At 49.7% G+C, this 12269-nt stretch overlaps 1 protein-coding gene across 4 annotated transcripts in view; it reads left to right on the forward strand.

Annotated features, from left to right (window-relative positions):
• The window catches only part of LIMS1 (LIM zinc finger domain containing 1), an 81596-nt gene that overhangs the window by 65334 nt on the left and 3993 nt on the right, over positions 1-12269 (forward strand). For 3 of the 4 annotated variants that reach the window (XM_042246092.1, XM_060412127.1, XM_042246093.1), the window contains 8 exons: positions 2757-2916; positions 5419-5485; positions 6124-6244; positions 6606-6755; positions 8210-8360; positions 8771-8863; positions 9993-10041; positions 11190-11265. In XM_042246092.1, coding sequence (XP_042102026.1) covers positions 2757-2916; positions 5419-5485; positions 6124-6244; positions 6606-6755; positions 8210-8360; positions 8771-8863; positions 9993-10041; positions 11190-11265 — 867 coding nt within the window. Of the gene's footprint in view, positions 1-2756; positions 2917-5418; positions 5486-6123; positions 6245-6605; positions 6756-8209; positions 8361-8770; positions 8864-9992; positions 10042-11189; positions 11266-11447; positions 11623-12269 lie in introns of those variants that run through there. The other variant, XM_060412128.1, reaches the window with a different exon arrangement.

Genomic DNA, 12269 nt, shown 5'->3' on the forward strand with positions numbered 1-12269 from the left:
GGCTCCCCAGGCGTACATTTCCCACCATGGAAATCCTCTCTGAAACATTAGCCTGTTAATTATAACTAATCCACCGACAGCTCACCCTGACTTTTAAAGTAGCTTCTATCATCTGCAGTAACCGTGTCAGTCACTGTGAGAAGACTGAATAGGTCAGTGTTCAGTGTGGGCCTCACTTTACTGTCTGGGGGTATTGGCCGTGGGGGACCGTGCCCTGAGGGTCAGGGCTGTAGAGGAACTCGGCATCTTCCACGGAATTTTGCTGTAAACCTAAAACTGCTCAAAAACAGCCCATTAAAAAAAAATATATATATATATATATACACACACACACAGTGCCAGAGGGTCAGAGAGGATGGGCAATGTAAGCAGTTGAGTAGGTTGGTGAGATTATTGGTTTGTTTGGGCTTCTTTCCTCAAAGTTTCCGCTTATGTTCTTTCCTTTGTTTTCTTGCTAGTTGTTAAAATGAACACTTCTTCAAAAACACAGAACTTTATCCCTAAGACTAATTTACTTTTACTGTGTGTGGGGGAAAACTTGCTTTTATAATGTCCCTGCCTGTTTTCTAACTACATTCTAATCTGTGAGTATTTTAACTCGAGTATAAATGGTCTGTAGTGTAATGAGCATAAATGGGTCAGTGATAAACAATTTGATATGGGGACCCATTCATAGTCTTAAAAAATACTGAGGTCTCCAAATACTTCTTGTTTTATTGGTATTTACTGTATTAGAAAATAAAACTGAGAAAAAGTTTAAGTGCTTGTAATTAGTTCATTTAAAATAACAATGTGCTCATTACACATTAATAATATTAATTTTATATGAAATATGTTTCCAAAATGACAAAATCCTGGTAGAAAGAGTGGCACTGTGTTAACATTTTTGCAAGTTGTGTGTCTCAATAAAGCCATGCCACCTGCCTTCATCCTTCTGGAAGATGTTGTTTTGAATGAAGTTTATAAAGAAATCGTGGCCCCTGTAGAGACGTGGGGAAGGGGGGGCCTTTTCTCCTGGAGAATGTCACTGATCTGGGAAATCGGTATTCGGGGCACTCCGGGGTTTCTTCTGTAGCTCTCTTGGGATTCTGCTAAAATCACTGAGAATTCAGTGACTCTTTTGAGAGAATTTTAAATTAGTAACAATGTTTGATGTTTGAGTAGCTCTTTTTGGTTTCCAAAGTGGTTTTATAGGCTTTTTCTTATTCAACTCTCGGAGCAGTACTGGGCCTGTGGGGGTGGCTGTGGGCCACCGCGCGTTGCTGAGGAGCACCTGTAGATTTTGGTCCCTGTTAGGAGAAGAGAACCAGAACCTGACTGCCCTCGTTCATCTGGCTCGCAGCAAAGTCGGCTGACGAGGGAGCTGACGGCTTCTCTCCTTGATCCCCAGCGCTTTTTCAACAACAAGTAGAAAGTTCGATTCAGTAGGAGACTTAGGTCAAGTTTGCCAAGTATCAAGGCCACATCCCTCCCTTCCTTTCCTGGCAATGCTTTAATAGAGTTTTTTGGTGTGGGGTCGTGGACGTGGACTTCTGCATGGACTGTGAAGTCGACAAAGCAGGATGTTTCTCTGTGAGACCGTTGCCAGGAGAGGGTGGGGTCATCTTCCATGGGAGTGGGGGTGAGGTGTGCTCTGTGCAGACCTTGCTAAGGAAGCAGTGAGATGTGGGCTGTGATGGGGACAAGGCAGTGGTCCTCCAAGGGGTGGGGGGATCTCTACCTCCCCCTTGGGGGCTGGGCAGGCTCCGGAGGTTGGCAGTGACTGCCCAAGGAGGGCTGAATGCGTGTCTGGGGGCGCAGACGCTGCCCCTGGGACCCGACACACAGTGGAGCACGTGCTCTGAGTGGGTGTCTGGGTATCTGAAAATAAACTTGCAAATCATGAAGCCGCTGGGCCAGTACCAGCTCTGCCAGGGCCTTCCGCCTGGGGCCCATCCAGGGACCCAAAGTCCTTCACCGGAGCCCACAGTCTGGAAAGACCTGATCGGGGGCTTGGTCAGGTGCTTTCCCTTTACTGAATGCGCCCGAGTGTTCGGGGTCCAGGGGAACCTGGCTGGTAGCTCCTCAGCCAGGGTCTTGTCGCGGTTCCTCTTTCCTGACAGGTCTCTCAGGTCCTGTCGAGCATGATACCATCATCCCGTTGTGGCTCCTGGGCGGGGGAGCCTGGATTCTGGGCCTGTGTCTCCCCTGAACCAGACAGCTATGTGAGGCTGGGCTTGTCAGTCTCTGGACCTGACATCACCGGCTGTAGAATGTTCTCAGGATGGGAAACTCTGTGGCATTCAGATCCATCTCCCAGTGACTGTATTCAGATCCGTCTCCCAGTGTCCATGTTTGGCATTTGCCCCTCCATGGGACTGTAGGACTGAAGCTGCTTTGGCAGGCCTCACCAGCCGGGTCCTGTATCTTGGCTGTGCCTTCAGCCTGTCCAGACCGTGTTGGGGGGGAGTTCAGTGAAGCCAGTGTCAGGCCCTCAGTTCAGCCCTTTGAGGTGGCTCATGAGGCTCCCCTGCAGCCCTGGCTCCTCACGGGCTGAGCAGGGGGTAGGGTGCTCTCTGGGCTGTTGGCAGGAGGATGCAGGATGTTAGCGAACCAGAGGGTCTGCACCCAGATGCCACTTGAGAAAGTGGGCTTGAGACCTTGGGTCGCAGGCGGGAAGCTGGCTTTATGGACAAGACACAGTTTTTGTGACCCCAGACCAAGTTCTCAGGGAGGGCTGCCGTCTGTGACCCATGTCCCCTGTCTGTCTGTTGCAGCAACATGGCCAACGCCCTGGCCAACGCCAGCTGCGAGCGCTGCCGGGGCGGCTTTGCGCCCGCTGAGAAGATTGTCAACAGCAATGGCGAGCTCTACCACGAGCAGTGCTTCGTGTGCGCCCAGTGCTTCCAGCAGTTCCCAGAGGGCCTCTTCTATGAGGTGGGTGTGGGTGAGCTGTGGGGGCGGGGCTGTGATGCTGGGTGGGGGTTGTAGGGGTTGGGCAGTGATACTGGGTAGAGGGGACGGGGAGAGAGGGCCTGGGCAGTGATGCTGGGGCTGGGGAGCTGGGCAGTGATGCTGTGTTGGTGGGGGCTGGGCAGTGATGGTGGGTAGAAGGGACAGGGAGGGAGGCCTGGCCAGTGATGGGGGGGTGGCGGGGGGGCTGGGCAGTGATGCTGGGTGGTGGTCAGCCCTGTGGATGCCCCCAGCACCTGTGTCCTAAAGGGGCTCTTATTTGTGGGGTGGGGGCACCCCATCTTATCCTGTTCTCAGTGTCTCCTCTTCTTTCCCAAACACCTATTCTTCCTGGTCCTATGGTTGTTACCGTGGGCCCTGGGCGCAAGTGTGTTCATGCTGACTGTCCTGAAATGCCCCTTCACGTCTGCTTCGGGGCTGGTCTAGGGACAGCCTCAACCTGGGAGTGAGGACAACAGTGTGTATGTGTGTATGTGTATGTGTGTCTGTGTATATATCTGTGTCTGTATGTTTCTGTGTATATCTGTGTGTGGTGTGTGGCTGTGTGGTATGTGTGTGGCTATGCTTGTGTCTGTGTGTGAGTGCATGCCTGTGTGATCACACCTATCACGCATGTCTCTATATGGTGATATGTGTACACAGTTATGTGACACCTAGAGGCGGCTGCTGTTTGGTTCCCCTCCTGCAGATTTTAAACTTTTCCTGTTTTACAAGCCACTCCTGAGGAAGGAAAGGTGGCTTTTAGAGGTCATTAGTAAGTCAGCTGTTGGTCAGTCCGACAGTGTTTTCCCATAGGAATGGGGCCTGGGAGGGGGGCTCGCAGCCAGCCTGCAGAAATCATGGGGCCGCAGAGCAGAACAGTATGTGTGTCGGGACAAACTCCAGAACACCGTGTTGCTCAGACACATCTTTTCAGCTCCTACTGTGTTACCACAGCATGCGTTCCCTATGACAGAAACCCTCTCCGTCAGAACAGGAATCTCTCTTCCTGTCAAGGGTGATGGCCTTCAGGGTGGTTCTGGGGACCAAGCAGGGCTCTCCAGTCCCTAAGCTGGTGCAGGGGAGGCTGTGGCCCCTGGTGGCCAGGCGTTCAGCACAGTCTCAGGGGTCCAGGGAGCCTGCCCCAAGGAGACGTTGGTCTCCACACTTGTAAAGCCCTCTACCTGCCTGATCCTTCTCGAGGCCCAGAGAGGCTGCATGCCCTTGACAAGAGCAGACCAGTGACATAATAGGGTTAGAACTCAGTTTGGTCTCTGATATCTGATGTGGTTTTCTTTCCCTGACCTACTATTTTCAGAGCTAAGATTTTTACTGCAATGGGTAATTATGGCAACGGCCTTAGGAGAAATTCTAAGGAGGAAAAGAGAAGAGGCAGGCTCCTACCTGCGTGGCTTGCTGTTGCCTCTCCATCACTTTCTTTTCCCCATACTGTGAGAAGGATGCAAGCAGTCCCCCAGACAGAAAACATTAATAAGCTAGATAACATTGAACTCCAAGTCTGCTAGGTGTCAGGCATCCTTATCAGTGGAGTACTGAAATCACTGTGAGGGAAAGAGGGGTCGTGCTTACCTCAGTAGGATATGCTGCTTGTGCAAATAATCAAACAGCAAATGCAATTTAACACTTGTAACATGCTTTCCTAAAAACTATTGATCAAATTGATAGATTGACTTGGCTGCATCAGAATCTTCACTGCATTATGTGAGACCTTTGATTCTGGTGCAAAGGCTCTCTAGTCGAGGCATGCAGGCTTCGTAGTTGAGGCACATGGGCTTGGTAGTTACGGCACGTGGGCTTAACTGCTCCTCCACTTGTGGAATCTTCTGGGACCAGGGATCAAACCCAAGTCCCCTGCATAACCACTGGATGGCCAGGGAAGTCCCCATATTTACATTTTGATCATTTGTATAGTAATAATCTTTGTAATGGGCTTCCTTGGAGGCTCAGATGGTAAAGAATCCACGTGCAATGCAGGAGACCTGGGTTTGATCCCTGGGTCAGGAAGATCCCCTGGAGGATGGCATGGCAACCCACTCCAATATTCTTGCCTGGAGAATTCCATGGACAGAGGAGCCTGACGGGCTACAGTCCATGGGGTCACAAAGAGTCGGACACAACTGACTAAGCACTGCACATCACACAAAAGGGAAGACAGTTAAAATATGCTAGAATATTTACTGTCTGTAAATTTTTTTTTTTCAACATGGGGAGAGGGGTCTGTGGTTCTCCTCCACCCTGTAGGTGGGGTTTGAGCAAAGACCTGGTGAAGCCTGGTGAGCAGGGGGGCTCATTGCTCTCTGGAGGCGGAGGGTCACTTCTAATCTCAGCTGGTCGGGGAGCCTGTCCTATATCCACACGCAGGCATGTGGAAGGTGCCAGAGGGTGCCCCTCTGCTTCACAGGCCTCAGGAGGATGATGGATCCTGGGGCTGTCTCCTACTCAGGGGGGCGGTACTTTCTGTTTCAGTTTGAAGGAAGGAAGTACTGTGAACATGACTTCCAGATGCTCTTTGCTCCTTGCTGTCATCAGTGTGGTAAGTGTTGGTGCCCAATCTGCCGTGAAAAGTAAGTTTCCTTCTGCAGGACTTCCTCCCACGAGCTGCGTAGGAAGGAGAGTTGTCAGGTGCTTGTCAGCCTCACGCCCTGTCATCGAGGTTAACCACCTGGGAGAGTCCCAAACCGAGAGCACTGGTTCTCATGGCCCGAGGGGTGACTGACCCCAGGACCTGCCGGGCTTCCGTGCAGTTCCCTTTTGTCAATGCAGTCGGTGGGGGGCAGTGGGGACCTTGAGAGGCACAGGGGTGGTCTGCCAGTCACACAGCCAAAGAACGTGGGATTAGTGAGTAGATGCTGAGAAGCCTGGATGCAGGAAGAAGTTAAGTCTGCATCACAAGAAAGCGGGCTGTGGACTTCTGCTTTCTGTGCCCATGACCTGATATAACCACAGGCCTTGGAGAGGGAGAGCCCACACCTTGTTTAGAAAAGGAGAGCAGACCCAGAGATGAGAGGAGATGGCCCAAGAATGTGGCTGTGGGGCCAAACACAGGGGCTCAGGGGACATGGAGGCGTTTTCCTAACGCAGCACCTCCTGCGGGGTCCTAGCACAGGAAGAGTGGTTTCCCAGGGCTGTGGGCAGGGAGGCTGAGCTGCGGCCTGAGCGTCCCTCCTGCAGGCGAATTCATCATCGGCCGGGTGATCAAAGCCATGAACAACAGCTGGCACCCCGAGTGCTTCCGCTGCGACCTGTGCCAGGAGGTCCTGGCCGACATCGGTTTCGTCAAGAACGCCGGGAGGTACGAGCAGGGCACCGGTCCCCTCAAGGCAGGTGGGTGGGGGGGCAGGGTGGCGCCGCAGGGTGGCCTGTGCTCCCAGGTCATGCACGTGCAGTGTGGCATGGCCAGGCCTGTGGGGGACGGCCTGGCATTGTCCTACATCTGGCACAGCTGCCGGGGGGTCTTTTAAGCGCTACCTGATCATCCAGGTGGGAGTAATTAGCTTCCTGTGGAAAGTGGGGCTTGGTTCTGCTCTTGAAACACAGCAATGATTTTTAAGAAATGGTCTCTTGAATTTCTTTGCATAGATATGGGAAGCTTTTTTTTTTTTCAATTATCAGAACGTTGGATTTTAAATGTCAGCTTCTGTGGCTCTGTTTAGGCACCTGTGTCGCCCCTGTCATAACCGGGAGAAAGCCCGGGGCCTCGGCAAATACATCTGCCAGAAGTGCCACGCCATCATTGACGAGCAGCCCCTGATATTCAAGAACGACCCCTACCATCCAGACCACTTCAACTGCGCCAACTGCGGGTAGGCCCATGTTCTCTTGCTTACACTGTACAGACAGTGGAAATAAGTGAACGCACTGACTTGGGTATTACTGTTACTCCAGCATCCAAACTGGTTTTCTTCAGCTTTCAATCTGGAAAATGTTAAACCTATAGGAGAGTCAAGAGACTCAACACAGAGAACCCCAGACCCTTCATGAGGTCTCACTGGGGAACATGTTGCCGTGTGTGTGTGTGTGTGTACAAGTGTGCATAAACATGTACCTTTAAATGTGTGTGCTCAGTCACTCAGTCGTGTCTGACTCTTGCAACACCACAGACTGTAGCCCACCAGGATCCTCTGTCCATGAGATTTCCCAGGCAAGAATCCTGGAGTGGGTTGCCGTGCCCTCCTCCAGGGGATCTTCCCGACCCAGGGATCAAACCTGTGTCTCCTGCATTGGCAGGTGGATTCTTTACCACTGTGTCACCTGGAAAGCCCTAATACCTTTAAATAATCAGCTCACATTAAAATAGCCCCAGTGATCCCCACAGCTGTTTTTCATCACATTGTTTTTAATACAGGGTCCCCCTCCCATGCAAAGAAAAAAACTTTAAATGGTCTTATCTTTGTATCAAAATGGATATAACTTTCACAGTTGTAACCATTAGCGTTTAAACTACATCTGTTTACTTTCACTCTCTATTTACATCTAAAGGCAATTTTGTTTTTTCTTCAGAAGCTCAGGATAAGGTGTTAGGCTATGCGTTTCACAATCTGCTGGGTAGTATAAGAATTTAATGGAAAAGGTACTTGACCATAGTCGGTATGACTGTCCTGGCTGTTACCACGGGGAGTAGAGAGCTGCAGTGAAAGCTGACAGACAGCTTGTTTTGGGGATTCAGTTCCGGCTTGGTCAGATTTTCTTGCCTGTCCTCCCTCTGTTCATTCTCCATGAGCACTTCTCCTAAAGAACCTTTTAAAAACAGATGAAACTCATCTTGGCTTGGGGGCCACCTTGGTTTATTGACTCAGGAGACTGAAGACGGCAGTGAACTCAAGCATCCGTCGGGGGAGCGGTCTGGGCATTTGGTCTGTATGTTTTCTGTGAACCCACTGCTGTTCTTAGCAGCTTGTTAGTGAGTGTCAGGAAGTGGAACTGGTCTCCACACTCTTGTTATTTTAAGAAGGTAGCATTAGCAGGTCTGTCCCCGGGCCTGCATCCCTCTCCCCCAGCTTCTTAAGGAAAACAAGGAGAGCAGCGACAAGGGCCTGCGTGGGGGTACGTCTGACTGGTCATCGCTGAGTGGTGTTTATGTTGACACGAATATGAAGCCTGCTGAAGCTGGTCGATCGCTGTGACCACCTCTGGGGGGAGCAAGCAGTTATGGGGTTGTTGCGGTGGTCTATTCAGATGCCTTATCTGAGGGCATCAGCCGCACCAGCCGACGGCTCTCGCCTTGCTGGTGGTACTCAGTGGTTCCCCTCTCGGGCAGGAAGGAGCTGACTGCCGACGCCCGGGAGCTCAAGGGGGAGCTGTACTGCCTGCCATGCCACGACAAGATGGGGGTGCCCATCTGCGGTGCCTGCCGCCGGCCCATCGAGGGGCGTGTGGTGAACGCCATGGGCAAGCAGTGGCACGTGGAGGTGAGTGCCTGTGGCGGGGTAATGGGGCCCTCACACACCCAAGGCTCAGGGGTGCCAGCAAGGCTGGGGGATGCTGAGGGGCGAGTGAGGCCACTTGGTGACAGTCAACTTTGTGGAAAACTAAGAACGTAGATGGCACGGTGCTGTGATCAGCCGTGACGGTGCAGGGAGACCTCTTAGTTCCTGGTCCAACCCAGAGAAGCGTCCACGTATCCTCTCTGTTCTCATTCTGCTGTTGAGTCAGGGCCTCCGGATGCTGGGTGAAGGGTGGGAGCACTGCAGGGTCGCTTGTGACCCAGGTGACACCAGCGCCTAGGCTTTCATGGATCTTCTCTTTAGCTCTAGGGCTTTGCTTCACTACATAAATAAAACATGGTGTTGCAAGTATGACCTAATGCCGTTTCTTCCAGCATTTTGTCTGTGCTAAGTGTGAGAAGCCATTCCTTGGACATCGCCATTACGAGAGGAAGGGCCTGGCATACTGTGAAACCCACTACAACCAGGTAGAGATGGGCTCTTTGAATGTGACACACACTTATGTGAACTTGAGCTTCTCCACAGTTACGTGCAAAGAGAGCTCTGGGGAAACGTGCACTGGGCTATACACATGGCTTTTTAACTTTTTATTTGTAAAATCACTGCATACTCAGAGAAAAGTGGTAAAATAATAAATACAAAGAAAATGCCTACACGTTGTACTCAGATTCAGTACCCGCTTCATCACGTGTGTGTCCTTCCTGCCTTCTCTGACGCGCACATAAATGCTCGTCTCATTATATGCGAGTCAATGTACACGTACAAAAGTGTGCTGATTCTTTTCTAAAGCATTTGATGATAAATTCCCTGTGGTCCTTTACCCCGAACGCTTCGGTGTGTGCTTCCCAAGAATATGGGGCTCACTGGTCTAACCGCTGTTATCAGTATTGATTACTCTGTCCATTCCAGTTCTGTCACTTTACCGAGTAATGTCCTTCCGGCCTATTTTCCACTCCAGTGCTGGGCCTAGTCTGGGGTTCTCATGTTTTTCATCAACATGAATAGTAAAATGTTTTCATTGTAGGAAGTAAAAACTAGTCAGTGAGCATTTACTGATCATCTCTAGTAGCAGCAAATTGAGTTTAGGTAGCCAGGCTATTTTTTTTTAATTGAAGGATAATTGTTGTTGGCATCTGCCACACATCACTGTAAATCAGCCACAGGTATACATATATCCCCTCCTTCCTGAAACTCCTTCCCATCTCCCATGCTTCCCACTCCTCTAGGTGGTCACAGAGCACTCCCTGTGTCACACAGAAAATTCCCTCTTGCTATCTTTTTTACATATGGTAATGTAAATGTTTCCGCACTATTCTGTCAATTCAATGGAATATTACTCAGCTATGAAAAAAGAACTCATTTGCGTCAGTCCTACTGAGGTGGATAAAGCTAGAGCCTATTATACGGAGTGAAGTAAGTCAGAAAGAAAAATATTGTATGTTAATGCATGTATATGGAAGCTAGAAACATGCTATAGGGTATTTGTTTTCAAGTTGTACAAAGAACTGAAATTATATTAAATGTTTGGTGTTCTGATACTTAGTTGTAACATATCTTTAATTTTACCACTTTTTTTTTGTCCTTTCCTGTTTCCAGCTATTTGGTGATGTTTGTTTCCACTGCAACCGTGTTATAGAAGGCGATGGTGAGCACCTGTAGGGCACCTTTGGACACAAAACCCCTGGGTCATGTGAAAATTGGAAAATGTTGCGATGGTCATCGGTTACTTTTCCTCTTTCTTTGGTGTATTTCCCAAGTGATTTCTAGCCGTGAAATGCTAACTCCTGAGAATTAAACTTGTTGCTCACTTGTGATGACACTTTAGGCCAGTGCTGCAAGGTCATTAGCATAGAAACGACTGATCCCGAGTCTTGCTTCTTCCTCCCATTCCTGGAATTACTTTCCGTGGAAGCTGCGAGGTGTGTTCATTAGGAGCACTTGGGGAGGGCCCCCTGAACCCTGCAGACGTGAACACCTGGTGGTTGTCTCTAGACCTTTCCAGAACCTGCCCCTGGTCCCGTATGAGGATGCCTGATTGACTAGCATGGAAAGGAAGCAGCTGTTTGCCAGCAGTCATTAGCAGATTCTGCCAGAAGCTTCCTGGTGAAGTTGTAAACACTGCTGTTTCCAGCCTGCTTCATGCCTCTGGGCAGAGAGCCGAATTTGGGAAATACTTTCTGAAACACTGCCCAAGTGCCCTTTGTGAAGGGGTGGCTTCAGGAAAGTGATCTTTAGTGCCGGTGGAAATAAATCTCACCTCCACCTGCGGGAGGCAGTTACCAGGAGAGAGAAGCGGGCAGAGGAGCTTAGTGTCAGCTTGGGAGGCAGACTCACCCCGGCTAGTCGGTTAGCACCTGGCTCCTGTTTTAATTACCTGCCTAGTTCAGACTTCCTTGTGGGGCCGGTGGCAGGAGGCAGGTAGCGGTGCCAGGAGAGTTGGGCTGCACCTTCGACGCTGGGGAGTGGGGGCTCTGATGGGAGGACTTGGCATCTACTGTTTAGATGCCTTGAAACATTAACCATCAATACAGGTTGAAAGGCAGTGATGGCCTTCCCTGAGATGAGGCCTGCAGTTGTGGGAGACAGATGCAGAGCTGGGACTGTGTGTTCTAACAGTGTGATAGATAAATTAGTGAGTAACTTCAACTGATTCCGTGAGCATCAGTTAACGGCACTGAGATGCTTAATGCCGTGTGTGATTCTTTTGTGAGGAAAGCCCTAGAGAAGTGGCCTGGGGAAGGGGTTGGTGGTGAGCCGAGCTGCACGTGAGTGACCATCCCCTCTCCCCCCCAGTGGTCTCCGCCCTCAACAAGGCCTGGTGTGTGCACTGCTTTGCCTGTTCCACCTGCAGCGCCAAGCTGACACTCAAGTAAGTGTGCACTGGGCCTGCGAGCCCAGTGGGACCCGCGGGGGACATTGTGGAGAGCATTCAGTGTTGGAAAGGAAAGACCTGGTGCTTCTTGCTTCTTTCTGTCCAGGCCTTCTCAAAGCAAAGGTTCCTCCTTTAATCGTTCCCTCTTTTCTTTTGTTCCTTCTCTGTCCTACACAAAGGGATAAGTTTGTTGAGATTGATCTAAAGCCAGTCTGCAAACATTGTTATGAGAAAATGCCAGAAGAATTTAAGAGGAGACTTGCCAAGCGGGAGAGAGAAGCCAAGGATAAGGACAAGCAGAAAAAGAAAAAGCCAGTCTGTCTGTGAGCTTTTCTGTCCCTCTGCCACCATTTCTACTGCTTTCTCCTGTGGTTAGTCCTCTAGAATACATGTTGATCCTGGTTTCGTCTCTTGCTTTTCTTGTTTCTTTTTGGCATGTATTTGTAGCTGCCAGAGGCTGACATAGGTGGGCTTGTCCTGTGTAGAGCTGATCTTTTTGCCTAATTATTAAATTACACACTTTAATAGGGTCCACCCTTCACATAACCTGTACTGTACTTGCTTACTTGAATCTGTAGACTCTCTCAGCTCGTTTTTTAATCACAATATGGTATAGTTTTCTTTTTTTTCCAGTGGATTCAAAGGGAAGAATTCTAATCTCTTAATAGATATTGTAAAAGTTTCAAAGTATTTCTATCTGATCATTACAGCTTTTAAAATCCTAGTTTTTCGCTTCTATGCCTAAAATAATATAATTGGTCAGTTCCAGTGCTACATGTTCTAAGTTCTACGTTAAACTAAACCCTCTCAGCATGTTTCCTATCTAAGCAGAGACCATCTAGAGTAGAGAATAAGATACGGCATCTCTGGATATGTGTATGTGTTTTTGTACAATTCCTGGTTTTCACAGGACATATTTCAGTCTTTGAAATTCTCTTGCATTGTTAGAAAGACTGTCTCAGTTCTTCATAGGGACCATTGTGTTCTAAGTTCCAAAAGTT

The sequence above is a fragment of the Ovis aries genome, chromosome 3, assembly GCF_016772045.2.
Source record: "Ovis aries strain OAR_USU_Benz2616 breed Rambouillet chromosome 3, ARS-UI_Ramb_v3.0, whole genome shotgun sequence".
NCBI lineage: Eukaryota > Metazoa > Chordata > Mammalia > Artiodactyla > Bovidae > Ovis > Ovis aries.